General features: G+C 41.9%; 1 protein-coding gene across 5 annotated transcripts; it reads left to right on the top strand.

Annotated features, from left to right (window-relative positions):
• The first annotated feature begins 1264 nt into the window (after window positions 1–1264).
• Window positions 1265–10589, top strand: Npy1r (neuropeptide Y receptor Y1). Of its 5 annotated transcripts, none has more exons than XM_087587999.1 (4): window positions 1265–1369; window positions 1504–1595; window positions 7865–8707; window positions 8818–10589. In XM_087587999.1, exons 3-4 carry the CDS (start codon window positions 8012–8014, stop codon window positions 9268–9270), a joined length of 1149 nt encoding a protein of 382 aa, XP_087444125.1. In that variant the 5' UTR covers window positions 1265–1369; window positions 1504–1595; window positions 7865–8011; the 3' UTR covers window positions 9271–10589.
• Window positions 10590–21450: the final 10861 nt, after the last annotated feature.

Raw genomic sequence — 21450 nt, 5'->3', positions numbered from 1 at the left:
TGTGGTGATCTAATGTAGGAAAAATGTCTAAGTGTGACTCTCAATGTGACTTGGAGAGTGGAGGGGACATGGGCAGGTGAGTGTTCTGAAAGGAGGCATAGAGCACCTTAAAGAGACTGTGATCCCCGAATTGTTCCTATTTCCGATCTCATGTGTGCTCAGTTGTGTGACGTTTCACTTTTACTTTTAAACCATTAGAGGGTTTTCACATAACGCATATCTGCTGCCCTACAAGCACTGTACATTTTAAATCTGATCATAACCCTCTTCCATCCATAGAACAATGTGAATGTGCCCAGCTAAACGTATATTAGCTTTTGAAAATGTCCCAGACATCACCTACATCTCTGTGTGAGAATCCAATCAAACTTGTATTGATAAGTAATCCTTATTCAAGCAAACCCTCAGGGGGAAAATTTTTTTTTCTTAATAGTGTAAGTTTCATGTGATTTTCTGTCATGGGATTTCATTGGCTTTTATTTTAAAAGCAAGTAATCTTTGTTTTGTAATGAAAATGTGTACATCCTAGGCAACATCTGTAGATTGTGTACTTCTTAACAGTTTGAATTAAAATAAGTTGTAGTTCCTAGATAATTTGTGTATGCATGTGTGTGTGTTCTTGTGTGTGCAATATTCAGCCTTGACTTTACAAGTGAAATAAAACCAAGTGAATTATGAAAATCAGTGTGTCAATAATTAGCCCGAACCATCAAATACCAAGAACAAGGTTTACAAGGACCATGTCTTTTGAGCACACCCACGATGTTCCATACTGTAGCAGATAAATCACCCGGGAAATTGCATTGACTCTTTCTGACCATCAGGGAGATGCTGGGATCATCGTGCCCGGCCCGGTTCCCTGCTCCCCTGAAAAATGAACTAGTCACTGAGAACAAATCTGACTCAAATGCATTTTCTTAGTGAGGAGGAAAAAGGCTCAAAGGCTCTCAACGGAGATCCGCTACTTTGGCTTTTTAAAGGACTTCTTTTTGTTCTCTTAGACTGGGGGAAGTAACTTCTCGGTACTGGCGTGCGGAATAGTTGAGCGTCACAAGAGCAGCGGCAAACCCATTAGCGGAGGCTTTGCGGTGAAGTGCATCCATCCCCCTTCCCGTAAATAAGCTCTCCCCTTCATTCTTGACTAGGGCTTAAAGCTCGGACTCTCGGAGGAAAAGGACTTCGCCACAAGATGGCACTGACCTGCAGACAAAGGAAATAGCGGTGGCATTGACTTTTAAAACAGGCTTGTAAATGCGCCTTCCCTGAGTCAAGGACTAGTGGGGTGAGAGCTCTGTGCGTTCGGGTCTGACAGTGTGGCTTACGTTTATCTGCTTTTCTTTCCAGAATTCCTAGGCAACGCACATCCGAGGTGTGCATCCGAGGTGTTGGGAGGAGGTTGTGGGGGAAACCTTGGGTGATCCTCGTGGGGTGCCGTCACATGATCCTGGATGAGGTGGAGTTCGGCTTTAAGGGGGCGTCTCTTCTATCTTCCTCAATCTTTAGGGTTTGAGCAGGAGAAATACCAACAGATCTTTCTTCCCTCCGGTGACACTCGTCCCGCTTCAACACAGGCGAACAGACGGATTCTTTAAAAGGTAAGTTGCAAGTTAGTGTTTTTAAGGGATTTTTGAGAAATCTCTTATTGATGGGATGAGGTATGAGAAGAAAGATGCGGGTGTCTGATCCGGTTGTGGGAACGGAGCGGGCGTGGAGTGAGCTTTTTGCTTTGACTCCCAGTGGAAGCAGGTGGTAGGATATTCTAGATGTGGGACAGGACTGGGACATTATGGATCTGAGACCTCAAAGGGAGAGCGTACCTCTCGCAGAGTTCGCGCATCCCGGCGTCCTGCGCTTTGGGGTTCCAAAAGGAAATAAGTTTTCCTCTCCTCCTACTCTCTCAGAAAGCAGGGGAGGTGCCCCCCTTGGTCTTTCCTGCACCAAGATAGTCTTCCTCATTTTTCTGGAGCAGGCTGGAGCCTCTGCCCAGATGGAGATCCAGGAGTTTTCTTGGATAACCTGATGAGATGCACTGGGCAGGGGTGGGGGCGCCCGCTTGCTCCTGGATCCCGATGAATTTGTCCTGCTTCCCACCACGAGAGAAAATGTGGGGTGCCCCGGGACGCAGAGCCCAGGATGGGAGAGCCCCTGTACCTGCCCCTTTCAGGCTGTGTAGTACACCTTCCAAGACTTGAGCCCTGTCTTTTTGTTTCATAGTTTTAACCACCCAACTCCTCAGCCCTTTTTAAAAAGGCAGTTGTGCTGGGTTAGCAGGTTACGAATGAACTAGAAGCGGGGGAGGGAGAATGAGGGTGGTTTTAATGGTTCGTAGGATATTCTGCTGTTCCCCAGGTAGATTGCAAATAGATGGTAATGTTGGAAGGACCCTTATTGGGCTTCCGAGAGAGACGGACTGACCTCCGATTCGCGCCTTCCTTGTTCATTTGGGCTCTTTCATTTCTGCTGTTGGTCGCTTATTAGAGGCGCCCTGATAGATTAGCAAGTCTTTCCCGCTCCTCTCCTCCTTCCTATCTCCGTGTATGTGTGTGTGTGTGTGTGTGTGTGTGTGTGTGTGTGTGTGTGTGTGTGTGTGTGTGTGTGTGTGTAGGGGGGATTAGGAATGGGGGTAGTCAAAGAGATTCACATAGTCACATAGTTATACAATACAGAAAAGGGTGGTGAAACAGTTCTGATTGAGACTATCCCGGCTCCCTCTGGTAACTCCTAGACTCTAGGACAGAGAGCATGAAAACCCAGGAGAGGGGAGGGGAGGGGAGGGGCCGCGGAGAAGAAGTGGAGATGAGGTGTGTCTCCTACTTCCACTGTTCTTTCAATTGGAGTGCTCTGTGATTTGCACACCAGAGAACTACTGCAGAAAGCCCAATTTCATACCCATCCAAAGACAGAGTGCTCTTCCCCGATATCATTTCCTAGTGTTTCCTTATAATTGTCGATAGGCAGCTATCTGTTGAACAAGCCCTTCCCCCATTCCCCGGAAGGAACAGGGAATTATGTAAGTCATTTAGATAAGCTAGCAGTAACTTTGGCTGTGTATATCACGGCTGATCTTTTTCCCCCCAAACAAATGAGGGAATTTGAAGAACGCCCCCCCCACAGAGAGAGAGAGAGAGAGAGAGAGAGAGAGAGAGAGAGAGAGAGAGAGAGAGTGTTATGCCCCAAGGGCTGCACTTTGGGGTAGAACCAGCACTATAAACAGGGATCAGGAAGGGTCAGCATTTCTACAAGGTAAAGAAAAGGAACTTCCATGGAAGGGTGGGAGAAGGAATTAATTTGCCAATGTTAATGCGTGTAATGTCTTTGAATGTCCTTGGCAGCTGAACTAAAATTTGGTCATTAATTCTTGCAATGCTTCCATTTGTAAGGCGTGCATATGTAGGACATGGAAGAGAAAGGGTCAGGTTGCTTTCTTTTAGAGGGGATGCAAACTCTTTCTGAAGGAAAGTACTGTTACTTCCCCGACCTTTACTGTTTCTAGGACATACTAAGGGCAACAAGACATACCTTGTATCTAACACACAACTTTTTCCCCCAACCGGAATGAGTATTACTCCCATACTTGGCAGAAGGGAACTCTGCGCTGTCTGTATAGACGAGTGATGAGTTATTCCTGCACTGGTGAAGTGAGGCCATTCAAGCCAGGTTAGACTCAATTAAACACAGCTTTATTGGGAAGCTGTTTCCAGTTCACTAGACCCAGGGAAGTCTCCATGAGAAGGGAGAGAGAGGAGGGGGTTAAAAGAAAGAGAGTGCACCAAGAAAGAGAAAGAGAGTGGCAGGAGGCTGTCAGAGATCAAAATGTCTGGATTATATAGGGGTGGCCACTGGGGGAAGGGCAGCCCAGCCCATAGGCTGGAAAGTTCAGGTTTGGGACAGGGTATGCCAGGTAGGGATTGAAGGATACTGGGAGAACCTGGAGGACAGGTCTGCTTTGGTATGTAAAATATGCACCTCAGCCCCTTGTCCAGGGGTCTGAAACCAAACAAGTAAACATCTACTTAGTGAGAAACATTTCTCATAGGACTTGTCTATCACATGTGATCTGAGAGATATCAGAATAGACTATGTTGACTTAAACTCATTTGCGAGAGATAAATCTTTATAACCCATGAATTGAAATGACTTGTTTTTGTGGATTCCTATACTTGTCAAAATAGGTCCTATGTAAAAATTCTCTTTTCTTCCTCTCCACAGCAAGCACTTTGCCCTATGTCCCGTGCCCCTCTCCCTGAATCATTGTAAAGCCTCCTAACGAGTCTCCTTATTTCACCTTCCCTTTTTAAATTTGGTGCAAGCAGCATGTAGACTGACAGAGTCTTCTACTTATTCATTTTAGTGGCGAGGGATGGGCCTGCATGCTATGACATACATGTCCTCAGAGGGCCATTTACAGGAGACAGTTCTTTCTTTCCACCATGTGAGTCACAAGGAGCAAACTCAAGTCCCCAGGTTTGGCAGCAAATACCTTTACAAATTTTAAAGGGAAAGCATATGACGTCACATGTTTTTACCAAAGGCTACTCATGACTGGGGGGGGGGGGTCAAAGGCTAAGACAGACCCATTAGAACCCTGCACTGTCAGCTTCTCATTCGGGCTTCCCAGTGAGCTCCTTCTAGTCCACTCCATTTCTCCTTTGTCTTCTCAGCACAACAGTTGCGCTCCAGCCTTAGAAATGTTCTATTTGGTATTTTTTCCCACCAGGGATGCCAGCCCTGGGATCATACATGGCTTCTTAATACTGCACTCCTGGATGTTTGCTGTCCTTTAGGGTGCTCAGCTGCCTTTGCTCACCACCAGGATTAAATCGCAATTCCCAGTAATCCCAGTCCCCTTTCTTGACTATCACACTGGGCCATTTACTCATTTATTTTTTCTTTTTCTTTCTCTGCCTGTAAGACTAGAAACTCAGCGAAAAGGTCATTGCTCTTTCCCCTGAAACCACATCTGACAGCAAACAAGTGTCAAGTAAATACGTGTTCCTTCAGAAAACAGTTCATTTTTAATACACAAAATGCAATGTTTTCCCCTAGGTAACTGACCCAAAAGAATGACTGTTCTAATTGGCTCTGTTTTGCATTTAATCATAGATTGTGCCATTAATGTTAGCACAGGCTTACAGCAAACATAATTCCTTTTATGTACCTATTATAGTGGTCAAAATATTTTAATTCTAAATTAATATTTTCAAGGTACCATGAAGTCTTCACAGTGCCTGACTTAAGGCATTGTATTGAAATTACTAAAGGGTGATAAGGCTAGGGATTAAAAGTGATTTGGATGAGAGGAAAGATGTGAATTGCTGTTGGGATATAACACCCAAAAACTGGGGTGGTGAAGTGAGAATTTGGAAGTATTATAGGCTAGGATAGATAAGTTCATTTGTTTGTTTGTTTAGAATAGAAAAATCATATTGGGGCTATTAAAGAGTTGAAGACAGCCTGGAGCGTCTTTAAGTTCCAGGATGAAACATAATAACTGAACACACTTTCTGTGTCTCACAAGAATCCACATAGGCTCACACACTCAGTGGAGCTCAGTGATAGGACACCAAGAGAAGTCACAGGTAATAAGGATACACTTTGCTATTCTGCTAGCTTTACTTTGAATAATGAAAAACTTTGTAACTGTTAGCCTGGAATGGAAATGTGACACTAAGTTTGACTGGCTTCCTTAAGAAAGTTAGAGCTTTCCAAAACCATAAAGCCACTACCCACTCCTAGGTTTGCTTTCCCACACTACGCTCGCCCTGGTTTTGGGATTCTTGAGAGTAAAACAATGTGCCAGAAGTCATTTCAGATGAGATGATAGAAGAGGGACTTGGATTCTAACAACGTCCACACTTGAAGTCTGTCCTAGTCAGGGTTACTATTGCTGTGATGAAACACCGTGACCAAAAGCAAGTTGGGGCAAAAGGGTTTATTTGGCTTACACTTCCACATCACTGTTCAAAGGAAGTCAGGGCAGAAACTCAACAGGCAGGAGCTGAGGAAGAGGCCATGGAGGGGTGCTGCCTACTAACTTTGCTCCCCATGGCTTGCTCAGCCTGCTTTCTAATAGAACCCAGAACCACCACCAAGCGGAGAATGGCCCCATCTACCATGGACTGGGTCCTCCCCCTTAATTACTAATTAAGAAAATGCTCTACAGGCTTGCCCACAGCCCAATCCTATGGAGACATTTTTTCAATTGAAGTTCCCTCTGTTCAGATGACTCTATCATGACAGGTTGACGTAAAACTAGACAATGCAAAGTCATTGCACCACTATGCTTTAATGCTATGTATTCTGATTATATGATGGCAGCATAATAGAAAAGACCTCACAGTCTAGAAAGCAAAATTGCCAAATAAAAGGTTTATTAGAGGTGTCACTTAAACAGCTAGTACATTTCTGCACAGTAAGTTTCTCCTTCTCTTTTCAATAGAAGTGAATCCACACAATTTTCTTCATTGTTCTAAGAAAGACAGACAGAGAATGCTGCCTATTAACTCGGGCACAATAGCTAATTAGCATGAGATATCCTGTCCTGGCAACTTCTTTAGCAAGGGGGAGGTGAAGATCAGAGGTTTCTCTTCTTTCTTTCTCTAAAGGAGCTTCTGATCTCAGCGAGATGGATCCCTGTACTTTATATATTTTTTTGGTAAGAGAAGTAAGTTTACTGTACACAATGGGGTGAACATTTAAGGTTACAAGTGAAATCACACCCTTGCACTGGACATTCACATAGCTGAGTGAGGAAAGAAAATATTTCCGTAGATAAAACATTAGAAATTCTTTGAAGTCTTCTAACCAATAGTCAAAATCATAGTGTCTTAAAGTTAGAATCTCCCACACAATGTAAAACCTTCATGTGGCCCCCTGTATATGAAGCACTCGCTTCTTTGACAAGTAGTTTCTTCCATTTGATTCAGCTTTCATTCCTCATGGTGACATCATTTTTCCAAAATTATATACAGCCTTTGGTCCCATCTCTAATTTCATCAGATAGGCCATGAAATTTTTCCATATACTCTATAGACTGCCTATTAAAATATAAGGAGTCAGCCCTACAGTCCAAAACATGGTCTGCATTACACATCACATGGTTCTTCAGAAGCCTTATCACAGAAGGTCAAGTTTTCTGATGCTCCATTGCGTATAGGTCACCTCCTTGTGAAGGTTTTTGTCAAATGGCGTCTGTCTTTCAAAGCAGCCCAGTGTATGGTGAGCTGTTAGCACCGTGTGGTATCTGCACTGACAATTCCATTACACTGTCTTCGCTGTTGATTCGCTCTGTTACATGTTTCCGTCTGTACATTATGCTCTTCTCTGTACACGGGCATCCCTGCCATGTCTGAGAGTCTGCTGTTGGCACCATTTGTCTAGCACTTGGGAGGCATGAGATTTACAAACACTTTACTGATGTGTAAACCACTGAAAGTCAACATGTGAGCAAGTCCAGCTAAAAACATTTCTGGGGAGCTGGGGGATGCAGCTTAGTTGCTAGCCTAGCATGCCTGAAACCCTGCGTACAGTCCTCAGCACTGCCATAAAATCAGATGTGCCTGTAATCCCATCACTCATGAGGTGGAGACGGAGAGAGAAAATGTCTAAGATCATCTTGAGCTAAAAAGTGAGTTGAAGGCCAGTCACATGAAAAAGACCTTATCTCAAAAACACTGTAGCTGAACTTTAAATGTTTGAAATGGTTGGTACTGACTGTGGGATCTTTTTAAAGGTTATAATTTTATAAAAGATTAAAATCTGTTTATTTTCTTCTGTGCCTTAATTTTAGAAATCTGTAAGACAGAATTTATTACGGAAGGCCTTCAATAAACTTAATAACGTAACTGGCCTCTTTTGTTGACAGAGTATTCAGTTCAAGGGAACGAAGAATTGAGAATTATTTTTGGTGAATGGATTCAAATAAATGGAATAAGAGACAGCTGAAGATCTGATCCATTTCGAAGAACCCTAACAGTCCGTTTGTCTAATCCATAACAACAAAACGTAAAAAATGAATTCAACTCTGTTCTCCAGGGTTGAAAATTACTCAGTTCACTATAATGTCTCAGAGAATTCTCCATTTCTGGCCTTTGAGAATGATGACTGCCACCTGCCCTTGGCTGTGATATTCACCTTAGCTCTTGCTTATGGGGCTGTGATTATTCTTGGGGTCTCTGGAAACCTGGCATTGATCATAATCATCCTAAAACAGAAAGAGATGAGGAATGTCACCAACATTCTGATCGTGAACCTCTCCTTCTCAGACTTGCTGGTCGCAGTCATGTGTCTCCCGTTCACCTTTGTGTACACACTGATGGACCACTGGGTCTTCGGGGAGACCATGTGCAAACTGAATCCTTTTGTGCAATGCGTCTCCATTACAGTATCCATTTTCTCTCTGGTTCTCATCGCTGTGGAACGTCATCAGCTAATCATCAACCCAAGAGGGTGGAGACCAAACAATAGACATGCTTACATAGGCATTACTGTCATTTGGGTACTGGCGGTGGCTTCTTCTCTGCCCTTCGTGATCTATCAAATTCTGACTGATGAGCCCTTCCAAAATGTATCACTTGCGGCGTTCAAGGACAAGTATGTATGTTTTGACAAATTCCCGTCAGACTCTCACAGGCTGTCTTACACGACTCTTCTTCTGGTGCTGCAGTATTTTGGCCCACTCTGTTTCATATTCATATGCTACTTCAAGGTAAGAAAACCTTTGGCCCCTCCCCCAATCATTACCGTCTTACCTCCTTTGTACAGACTTCCCCCAGAGGTGCACGTTGTACTTGAACTCACCCTTTCCTTTCTTCATAGATATACATTCGCTTGAAAAGGAGAAACAACATGATGGACAAAATCAGGGACAGTAAGTACAGGTCCAGTGAGACCAAACGAATCAACGTCATGCTGCTCTCCATCGTGGTCGCCTTCGCGGTCTGCTGGCTGCCCCTTACCATCTTCAACACTGTGTTCGACTGGAATCACCAGATCATTGCCACCTGCAACCACAATCTGCTGTTCCTGCTCTGCCACCTCACGGCCATGATCTCCACCTGCGTCAACCCCATCTTTTATGGATTCCTGAACAAAAATTTCCAGAGAGACTTGCAGTTCTTCTTCAACTTTTGTGACTTCCGGTCTCGAGACGACGACTACGAGACTATAGCCATGTCTACCATGCATACGGACGTGTCCAAGACTTCTTTGAAGCAGGCAAGCCCGGTTGCATTTAAAAAAATCAGTATGAATGACAATGAAAAAATCTGAAGCTGCTGAGAACATACGGTCCCAGGCTACATCTGTGGAAAAACAAGCACAGCCTGTCACATGGTTTCATTACCTGTGCTCCCAGGGAATGGATTGAGGCAGGTTTGGAAAGTCCAGGACATCCTGTGTTGGGTTTTACTGCTTTTGTGATGGTTGCCGTGATTACTTGGCAATCTAGATTACTTTGTAATCTATCTGGCAACAGTTTTGACCAGACTCTGTGTGTGTGTGTGTGTGTGTGTGTGTGTGTGTGTGTGTCTGTCTGTCTGTCTGTCTGTCTGTCTGTCTGTCTGTGGGTATGTGTGTGAAATTATCCATAACAAGGAGTCTTATATCGTATTTATTGGAGTGAATTTGTCTGAAGTAATGTCATGAGCTCACTTCAAAAGCAGTACCTACCTGATATTCTCAAGATAATTAGATTTTCAAGATCAGATGAGATTTCCAAGACCCTGGACTACCTTCATTCCATGCTAGGCATTATGTTAGTCTGTTACAAGGGTGACAGTATACAAAAGTCACCTTTTAGGATGTGCCGGAGCCAAAAGAGAGTCTGAAGTCATTTGGCAGTATCTTTTTTCTCTCTCTCTTTTTGAGAGGTCTAGATTTGTTATTCAGCTACAATTGAGTCTTGCTTAAGATAAATAAGAAGGCGGCTTTCAGCTGTGTATATATCCGGGCGTTAGGCCATTCACAAGAATGAAGTGGCAAAGCAGGTCGCTGATTTCAAAATTCCTCTGACAACCAAAGCATTAATTAGTCATTTAATATGTAAACTAGTCTTGCTACAGATAAATTGCATCCAAAGGACTTGATCATCAAGAGGTTTTTGCATCGCTCATCAGAGCATTCAGCACCATCAAGCTTTCTTGCGCAAGCACGTGACTCTGAGAGCATTTCTAACTCATACTGCATAGAAACATAAGATGCGTTTTCCATACAACAGTGCCTGCATAGTAACTAGTGTTTAACTCTCACCATTTATCCTTCATGGCAGATGACACATGGACAATGTTTATGTAGGTACCCTCATCGAACTGGTAACTGTTCCTAAAAATGTCATGTGGCCAGCCCATCCTAATTTGTATAAACTGTATAACGTGTGGAGTTTTATAATCATATACTATTATATCATAGAATACTGAGTAGCCCTGTAATATTAATATATTTACTTTCACATATCTTGTAATCATGATTTAGACTCAGAAAAGATACTTTGAAGAACAAGAGAGTTTCAATGTATTATATAAAAATGTTGCCTGTATGTGATTTTAGAAGGGCAAACACTTTCTGTATTAAAACTGGGCTTTTTCAGAGGAGTCTGTACTGTGTTTCTCTTGAGTTTCATTTCTTCCTGTCTCAAGTTTGCCTTCAATGACATTTCCACCTTCCCCGTTATCAGTTTGCTGGAGAGACACTGTCTATTCTGTAACCACTGGAGGCTGGTTCATTCTACTGTTCTAGATTTGAGAGCTTCTTAAAGCAGAGACTATATAATAATGATAGGCCCACAGTGTGTTTATCACAGCGACAAGTAATTAAAAAGTTATTTTAAATGTATTTCAGGGGCCCAGAAGGTAAAGAACTTGCTGTACAAGCATGGTGCCTGGGGTTGGATCCCTAGTCCCACACATATAAACACATGTGTAAATGCTGGGTGGGTATGTGTAATCCTAGTGCTCTAGGGAGGAGGAGACCAAGGATTCTTGTGGCAAGCTGCTTAGCTAGATTAATGATCCAGCCTGCTCTGGGTTGAGTGAAATGAAAAGCATTGGGAAAGACTCAACATCAGCCTTTGGCCTATACAGACACAAACACAGCATCTGTTTTCACCCAGTGAACTTCACTCATGAACAGACGTACACAACACATGTATATGGACACCTATATCCATATACATCGAATATGTAATTTCCAAAACAAGTGAGTGAATGAAGGCAAAATTTCTACTTTCCATTGAGTCACGTGGGATTCACATCATGGTGTTTTTCTGGATTCTCTTCTCTCTGTCCCTCTTTATTGGGAACATTTTCTCTTCTGCATTATTTCTACCCCCAAATGAAACAGTAATGACTTTCAGATTTTAGGATCTTGCGCCATCAGCCTTGTAAGAAATACCAACCTTCTTATGGTGAAATCGCATGACAGCAAATGTTATCCTTTAGTTGACCAGAGTGTGAGAAACAATTATAGAGCCAATTTTTAAGATTCATTGAAAAAGATGGCCCATTAAAGATCTTAAACCTGGGATTCTTACTACTTGACATTTTCCTACTCCCCAGAATGAATGGGAAATCCTTTTCTCTACATAGGTGCCCTAGAAATCAAGTGTTATTGGGGAGCACTCTTAACACACAGCTATTTCTCAATCAGAGCATTTGTTAAGGCCTTCTCTAGGAATGGTAGACCATTATGTTCCTAGACAACTAGACATTAAATTTTTTTCTGTTTCATCCAAAGATGTAGATGAACTAACAGTTCAGGCCAAAGTCAGTGACAAGGTAATAGAGTTGAGCACATCAGTGAAAACACTGGATTCTTAAATTTCACAGCTATTAGAGTCACAGCACAATTAACAGAGCTTGTATGAACTCTGAGGAATTGATAATGACTAGAATTTTTCCCCCTCAAATATTGCAAGCACTCTGTCAAATGTGGAAGTCCTGATTAACATCGATGCCACCTCACACAAGAGGAAATCAAAGCTCAACCAGAAGTAGAAGTGACACAGAAATGCAGTCCAAGCATGATCCATACTGCTAAACTAATTGCAGAGCTCCAATTGTAGTTCCATAAAATGGTTTTGAAGGATTGTAGCATAGCCTTGTTGGTAAAGTGCTTGCCTGGCATTCATGGAGCCCTGGACTCAGTCTCCAGCACCTCATAAACTGGGTAGGGTGGCCCAAGCCAGTGGTCACAACGCTCAGGAGGTGGAGGTAAGGGAGTGAGCGGTCAGAGGTTCAAGGTCATCTTCAGCTTTATAGTGAATTTGAGAGCAGTCTTGTCTTCTTGAGATCTCTTCTTTAAAAAAATTATTTTTCTCATCTTCTTGAACTTCATCTGATAACATTGATGATGCCAAATTTTTCAGAAAAGAGTAGAATGAAATAGAAGAGTGGAGAGGGGGGTCATGGTGGCTCTATGTGTCTATTAACCCTATGGAGTCAGATAAGTCTACTTTAAAGTATCATTAGATTATACACTTTTATGTCATTTCTTTTCTATTGACTGGATATTCTCATATCCTATTTGATCTCACATATTCCTAGTGAAATTTGACTACATATTACATTCTAGTTCCAACTAGATACCTTACAATGAAAATACATATCCTCTGTGGCATGAAGGATGCACCCATTCGTTGCTGGTGGGAATACAGATGCATACGACCACTGAGGAAATCAGTGTGGTGGTTCCTTAAGAAGATGGAAATTGAACAACTTCAAGAACAGCTCTATCACTCTTGGATGCTTCTTCTCACCACATAGACACTTGCTTTGCCATGCTCAATGCTGCTCTAGTCATAAAAAGAAAAAAAAACAGAAAGTGGAAGGAAGATAGTTCCTTAGCAGATTAATGCATTTTTAAAATGTACTTTTACATAATAGAGTATTACGAGGCCATTAAAAAAGTGACAGCATGAAATTTGCAGAAAATGGATGAAACTAGGAAAATCATCCTGAGTGAGGCGACCCAGACCCACAAAAAGTAAACAATGATATGCATTTGTTTATATGGGATATTACCTGTGAAGCCAATGGTAAGCTACAATTCATAGAGCCACAGAGGGCAGGTATAGAGTAAGCAACAAGAGGGAACAGATAGCCCTCATTAGAAAAGAGAAATGGAAAAGTTATGGGTGGGTGGAGGGGGTGGTTGTAGCAGAACAGGTGCTTCACCTGACATGGAGAGGACAGTTATGTGAGGGAGGGAATACAGGGAGAGACCTAAAATCAAGGGCATCTGAGAGGCAGTGTGGAAACCTAATACAGTACAAGTTTCTTAAATATACACATATATGAAAGCTATTTAAATGAAATTAACAAATAATAAAGGAGACAGTGCAAACTGCCCATTTCCTGTCACTAAATGAAGCTTCCAGTACTGGACAGTGTTATACATAATTCAGTTGTTGGCTAAAAGGATCCCATGGGAATACTCAACAACCCAAGCTGTTGTCAAGACAAATAGGCTGCTCTCCACAAACTGACATCAAAGCCCCACTGCTTTAGACAAAATCTGCACAACTCATTGAACATGGAGAGGTTGAGCTGGTGCCTACAAAGAGCCTTCATCCTTTTGTTCTATCAGCTTTGATACAGAAAGGCACGAAAAGAAAAGTCACAAACCCTCTGGTCCACAATGGTATCCTGCCTGCCAGATATGCTAGGACAATGGTGGCACTAAGCTTGTAGGAGTATACATCCACTATCTGATTTGACTTAAGACCCAGTCCACATGATGGAACCCATGTCTGACACTTCTTTGATCAGAACCAGAAACTAGATAACCCAGGGACCTATGGGCAAAGTTAAATCCAAACACTATTTGTTGGGGAAAAAAACCAAGCAAACAAACAAAAACAACAAAAAGAAAAACCTAGTCAAACAAAACAAAAACAAGGAAACAAATAGAATAGTGACAAAATGGGACTTGGCTGTACCCATAGATCCATGTCTGGCTTAGCCATCATCAGAAAGGCTTCTTCCTGCAGCGGATGACAACAAATACAGAGACCACAGACAGACATTATGCAGAGGTTGATAGACGTTGGATCAGTCAGCCCTACCCTTTGCAAGGGATGTCTTGCAAGAATTTTCAATAAAGGAAAAATAAGCAAAAAAAAAAAAAAAGTTAATTCCTCACATGGCAGATGTGATCGGCTGGCAGCTAGGCTGAGGTTTTGAGGACATATCCTCTTGTACCTTTGCTACAGTTCAGTGTGGTCATGGGTATTCTGCAGGTTTTTTTCAGTGCCAGGGTAGTTAATGTTCAGAAATCAAAGATTTCATTATAAGTGTGGCTTAAATTCTTCTACAATTTCTACAGTTTTTTTTTTTAAAACTCGGCTGTTATAATTTGCCAATCAACATGCAACACTTAATTAATAAACATGTTTATAAAACCTATCAAACAAAGCACTAAATAAAGTATTATTTTCCTCATGTCTTACAAAAGGAAACCAAAGCATGAGACGTTAAATAACGTGGCCATCTGGATACGAATTCAAGCAGGTTAACCTCTCAGTCCCACAACCTCTGCCTCTCCCTCTGTGGTGGTTTGAATATGCTTGTCCCAAGGAGTGGCACTATTAGGCAGTGTGGCCTTGTTGGAGGAAGTGTGTCACTGGGTGTAGGGTTTAAGACCCTCTTTCTAACTGCCTGGAAGCCAGTCTTTCTGTTTGCCTTCAGAACAAGAGATAGAACTCTCAGTTCCTTTTCCAGCGCCATGTCTATCTGGACAATGCCATTCTTCCTTCCTTGATGATAATGGACTGAAACTCTGAACCTGCAAGCCAGTCCCAATTAAATGTTTTCCTTTGTAAGAGTTGCCATGATTATGGTGTCTGTTCACAAAAGTAAGACACTTGCCATCCCAGTTTTGAATCCACACAGACCTCTATTGAAAAATAATGTCTTCTCTATCTCTCTTGTAATTCTCTTCTTCATCTTCTTTTTCTTTCTCCTCTTTTTCTCCCTCCTCTTAATTTTTTATTTTATTTTATTTTTTGTGATAGTGGTGATTGAACCTAGATCTACTTCGTGCTGTGCAAATACTTTACCTCTGAGCTATATCCCTAACCCTTTGGTGAACAAAAATTTGAAGATACAATTCTCATTGAGTTACTTAGACTGGATTTCAACTTATATACTAGTGTAGTAGGCTGGCTTTGAACTTGTGATTTTCCTGCCCCAGCCTCCCAAATAGCTAAGATTACTGGCTTGTGTCACCAGGCTTAGCTCCTTGACAACCTTGAGTGACTTTAGAAACATTTTAAAAGTAAGTATCGGGGTTGGGGATTTAGCTCAGTGGTAGAGCACTTGCGTAGCAAGTGCAAGGCTCTGGGTTCGGTCCCCAGCTCCGAAAAAAAGAAAAAAAAAAGTAAGTATCATTCACAGCTAACCTTTGGTACCTGAAACTAACCCTTAGCCATGGTCATTTAGGTCCAGCTACAGAACCAAGACATGAATCTGGTCCACACAAGGATGTTATAAAGTTTGTCCATTTCTATTGTTCTCTCGTTTCCTCAGTGCTAGCTTTCTAGTTTCCTACGCAGAGCTTTAGTAATCTTCTGAGAACATTTTCCCAGTGTGCCTCTAGATCTTTGAAACTTAATTAATATTAATCTTCTTCATGTGTGTCCTAGGTGGGGGTGGGAGAGAATATTATCCTACAAAGTTCCATCTTCTAGTTCAAAGGCTTGGGACATGACAACCTTGAGTACAGGACAGTAATTGATGTCCAACAGATTCTGGTATCTTGAGTCTTACCTAGGAGGGAAAGGAAAAAGTTTGTCAGTTAAAACTGGTGACTAAGGATGAACAGTATTTAACTCAAGGCAAAAAACCCAACCCAAACCAAAAACTATGGAAACCTAAAGCAGTGTAGCTGAAAAAAATCGTACACCTGGCTTGCCAACCAGCAGCCTTACAACATTGTCCACATTACATTTTTTTTAATTAAAAAAATGATTTTCAGTGTATGACTGTTTTGTCTACATGTCTACACACCACATGTGTGCAGTACCTGAAGAGGCCAGAAGAAGTGACAGGTTCCCCTGGAACAAGTGTTATAGAGGATTGGGAACTATCATGTGGGTGCTGGGAATCAAATTCAAGTACCTTGGGAGAGTTTTCCAATGTAGTAGTAGTAGTGTAGTAGTAGTAGTAGTAGTAGTAGTAGTAGTAGTAGTAGTAGTAGCAGCAGCAGTAGTAGTAGTAAGAAGAAGAAGAGAGAAGAAGAAGAAGAAGAAGAAGAAGAAGAAGAAGAAGAAGAAGAAGAAGAAGAAGAAGAAGAAGAAGAAGAAGAAGAAGAAGAAGAAGAAGAAGTATGTGTTATTATTACAGGTCTGTGTTGTTCATATAATTGGGTAGAAGTTGAGGTCTGGTTTTCCTCCTAGTCTCATGCTCTCAGAAATAAGATTCAGACTCAAAATATATTTACAAATACTTTGGCCATATAGATAGGTTCCACTCTGACTAGATTATAGCTAAAATAACCCAATAGGCAATAGGCCACAGGCCATTTAGTTCATGGGTGATGCATATCCATACAATTCACAAGAGATTCTCTCTACATATTCTGATCTACAATATCTCTGGATATTTTCATTATTTTATTGTTAGAAATAATATACTATGATATTTTCTCTTTTTTCCCCCTTGAAATGGTATAACTCAGAGAGGTTTAGTTTGTTCAGATTGTCCTACAGTCATCTTTGTCTAGATGTAGCACATTTTCGTCGTCCTAAAAGGAAACCTGAAACTACCCAGCATGAGTGCAAAGATGTCAGTTTGTCCTAACAAGGAAAGAAACTGGACAACCTGAGAAATTAACAACTCTTCTTCTTTTTAGAGAACTACCCACATGGTTCCCATTGGAGAGATAAGCAACTCAGAGATTCAGCAGGTCAAGGGAAGGATCAGACGGCCAGAGAAAAGTAGTGCTGTGGTCTGAATCAACCCTGCCAGGCACAGTGTGGGACCCCAACTATTATGACTTTAATTTGCAGAAGCTCACAGTGACCCACAGTAAAAAAAAATCCCTTTGTGACAGGAGCCAGAAAAAGAAGGCAGCTGTAAACAGAATGCTGTGCCAACCTGTTCATCATAAGGCCTGATCTCAAAAGAAATGGCTAACGTAAAAACATATCTGATCGATCAAAGTTCAAGGTTTAAAGAAGATGAACATGCAGCCATAAATGAAACATTATACTGACCACCACTTCAAGGCCTGGGGATATCACAGAAGAAAAAACAGGAAGCGTTTAAGAGCTAGGAGACAAGAGTATCTGGGAACTCAGATGACACTGCCATTTTAACCATGGTCAAAGCAGTAGCTTCTATGCTCTCTTCCCATCCTGTTCCTCCTCCCCCCATTCCCTTCTCTCTTCTTTGTCATCTTTTCCCCTTTTGTAGTCATGGAGACAGCCCTAGAGCTTCATCTATGGTAAGCACAATATACAAGATTGGGTTTTCCACCGAGGGTACAGATGCTAATGAGACCCCATTCTTCCTGGGGAGCTAGTGGTTGTTAATGAAGGAGGGAGTGTTGTTCTCTCTAAATATGTAGTTCCCAAAAGAGTAGGTGGGATGAAGCGATTCAGAGGGAATGGAAGATGAATAGTGGAAGGAAATGGGATAAATAGAGTCACAATGCATGTAACTGTCAGAAAGAGAACTGTTTACCAGAGTGTAAATCATGAGACAGGGAGTGTTGCCTGGTGCCAGCCTCTTCTCACCATCTTGGCTCCACCCGAGAAGGGGACAGCCAGAGAAGCACCTGTGAAGTTCACTGTCCAATCGAATTTGGGAACTAAAGGAAGAATGTCTCCACACACCTCACCCGTCACAACAGCAGCATCCAAGATTCATCTATAGCCTGTTTCTTTACAAAGTGCCTCATACGTAGCTATCAAGGACAAATGACGAGTCGTTCCAAGTGAACATTGTAGTTTGAAGGGTAGGGCGGGCAGGGATGTTGGAATTATGATACCACAGTGTAAAGCAGTCTAAGAGTATGCGGTAAGCTGTATGCTGTACCTGGTGAGGATGCAAACAGAACTGTACAGCAACAAAAGCTCTAGAGAGTAAAGTGTGTCCAATCAGTGAACAGCTACTTCACTGGGATTCCCAATAGGACAGATGTGAATGGGTGAACAATTGCTAAGCTTGTGATAATCTGTCAATGGGAATGTTACAACAAAGAAGCAGAGTTTTGTTTTGTTTTTTAAAAAAAGAACACGATATCTAAGAAATGTGAGACAATTGGGGAAGACATGAAGGTATAATGAGAAGTCCAAGAGAGAAGAAAACAACACTGCTGTCAGGAACAAAAATCTCCTACATTCCATGTACCTATTAAAAAGAATGTACGGATTCACTGTGTTTTGTTCATTCATTCATAGGTCGTTGGACAACTGGGTTGTTTCTGCTTTCAAAGGAGCTCTTTTAAATATTCATGCATGTTTTTATGTGACTGTACACTCTCCAACCTCTTGTGTGCATACCTAAGAATGGAAATGCCTGGTCGTTGGTTAACTCCATGTTTAACTGTGTAAGCACCTGCCCAGTAGCTTCCCATGGCCCTTTATTTCACATTCCTGCCAGCAGAGAATGGGCATTCCAGCTTGCACAATTGTTTGTCCCTTAGATGGTACTCATTCTAGCAGATGTGATAGGAAACTTCACTGTAAGTTTGATGGACCTTTCTCTGGTAATCATGTCATGGTATAGTTTTACAGGCCTTGTAGGGACCTCTATATCATTTGGAAGAAGTGTCTATTTAAATCCTTTGCCCATCTTTTTTTTTATTATTATTATTAACTTGAGTATTTCTTATATACATTTCGAGTGTTATTCCCTTTCCCGGTTTCCGGGCAAACATCCCCCTCCCCCCTCCCCTTCCTTATGGGTGTTCCCCTCCCAACCCTCCCCCCATTGCCGCCCTCCCCCCATAGACTAGTTCACTGGGGGTTCAGTCTTAGCAGGACCCAGGGCTTCCCCTTCCACTGGTGCTCTTACTAGGATATTCATTGCTACCTATGGGGTCAGAGTTCAGGGTCAGTCCATGTATAGTCTTTAGGTAGTGGCTTAGTCCCTGGAAGCTTTGGTTGCTTGGCTTTGTTGTACTTTTGGGGTCTCGAGCCCCTTCAAGCTCTTCCAGTTCTTTCTCTGATTCCTTCAATAGGGGACCTATTCTCAGTTCAGTGGTTTGCTGCTGGCATTCGCCTCTGTATTTGCTGTATTCTGGCTGTGTCTCTCAGGAGCGATCTACATCCGGCTCCTGTCGGTCTGCACTTCTTTGCTTCATCCATCTTGTCTAATTGGGTGGCTGTATATGTATGGGCCACATGTGGGGCAGGCTCTGAATGGGTGTTCCTTAAGTCTCTGTTTTAATCTTTGCCTCTCCCTTCCCTGCCAAGGGTATTCTTTTTCCTCATTTAAAGAAGGAGTGAAGCATTCACATTTTGATCATCCGTCTTGAGTTTCGTGTGTTCTAGGCATCTACGGTAATTCAAATATTTAGACTAATAGCCACTTATCAATGAGTGCATACCATGTATGTCTTTCTGTGAGTGGGTTAGCTCACTCAGGATGATATTTTCCAGTTCCAACCATTTGCCTACGAATTTCATAAACTCGTTGTTTTTGATAGCTGAGTAATATTCCATTGTGTAGATGTACCACATTTTCTGTATCCATTCCTCTGTTGAAGGGCATCTGGGTTCTTTCCATTTTCTGGCTATTATAAATAAGGCTGGGATGAACATAGTGGAGCACGTGTCTCTTTTATATGTTGAGGCATCTTTTGGGTATATGCCCAAGAGAGGTATAGCTGGATCCTCAGGCAGTTCAATGTCCAGTTTTCTGAGGAACCTCCAGACTGATTTCCAGAATGGTTTTACCAGTCTGCAATCCCACCAACAATGGAGGAGTGTTCCTCTTTCTCCACATCCTCGCCAGCATCTGCTGTCACCTAAGTTTTTGATCTTAGCCAATCGCACTGGTGTGAGGTGAAATCTCAGGGTTGTTTTGATTTGCATTTCCCTTATGACTAAAGATGTTGAACATTTCTTTAGGTGTTTCTCAGCCATTCGGCATTCCTCAGCTGTGAATTCTTTGTTTAGCTCTGAACCCCATTTTTAATAGGGTTATTTGTTTCCCTGCGGTCTAACTTCTTGAGTTCTTTGTATATTTTGGATATAAGGTCTCTATCTGTTGTAGGATTGGTAAAGATCTTTTCCCAATCTGTTGGTTGCCGTTTTATCCTAACCACAGTGTCCTTTGCCTTACAGAAGCTTTGCAGTTTTATGAGATCCCATTTGTCGATTCTTGATCTTAGAGCATAAGCCATTGGTGTTTTGTTCAGGAAATTTTTTCCAGTGCCCATGTGTTCCAGATGTTTCCCTAGTTTTTCTTCTATTAGTTTTAGTGTGTCTGGTTTGATGTGGAGGTCCTTGATCCACTTGGACTTAAGCTTTGTACAGGGTGATAAGCATGGATCGATCTGCATTCTTCTACATGTTGCCCTCCAGTTGAACCAGCACCATTTGCTGAAAATGCTATCTTTTTTCCATTGGATGGTTTTGGCTCCTTTGTCAAAAATCAAGTGACCATAGGTGTGTGGTTTCATTTCTGGGTCTTCAATTCTATTCCATTGGTCTATCTGTCTGTCTCTGTACCAATACCATGCAGTTTGTATCACTATTGCTCTGTAATACTGCTTGAGTTCAGGGATAGTGATTCCCCCTGAAGTCCTTTCATTGTTGAGGATAGCTTTAGCTATCCTGGGTTTTTTGTTATTCCAGATGAATTTGCAAATTGTTCTGTCTAACTCTTTGAAGAATTGGATTGGTATTTTGATGGGGATTGCATTGAATCTGTAGACTGCTTTTAGTAAAATGGCCATTTTTACTATATTAATCCTGCCAATCCATGAGCATGGGAGATCTTTCCATCTTCTGAGGTCTTCTTCAATTTCTTTCCTCAGTGTCTTGAAGTTCTTATTGTACAGATCTTTTACTTGCTTGGTTAAAGTCACACCGATGTACTTTATATTATTTGGGTCTATTACGAAGGGTGTCGTTTCCCTAATTTCTTTCTCGGTTTGTTTCTCTTTTGTATAGAGGAAGGCAACTGATTTATTTGAGTTAATTTTATACCCAGCCACTTTGCTGAAGTTGTTTATCAGCTTTAGTAGTTCTCTGGTGGAACTTTTGGGATCACTTAAATATACTATCATGTCATCTGCAAATAGTGATATTTTGACCTCTTCTTTTCCGATCTGTATCCCTTTGATCTCCTTTTGTTGTCTGATTGCTCTGGCTAGAACTTCAAGAACTATATTGAATAAGTAGGGAGAGAGTGGGCAGCCTTGTCTAGTCCCTGATTTTAGTGGGATTGCTTCAAGTTTCTCTCCATTTAGTTTAATGTTAGCAACTGGTTTGCTGTATATGGC

This window comes from Rattus norvegicus, chromosome 16 (assembly GCF_021556685.1).
Source record: "Rattus norvegicus strain SHRSP/BbbUtx chromosome 16, alternate assembly SHRSP_T2T, whole genome shotgun sequence".
Taxonomy (NCBI): domain Eukaryota; kingdom Metazoa; phylum Chordata; class Mammalia; order Rodentia; family Muridae; genus Rattus; species Rattus norvegicus.
The sequence above is the reverse complement of the archived record's forward strand: the minus strand, read 5'-3'. Positions and strand labels throughout refer to the sequence as shown.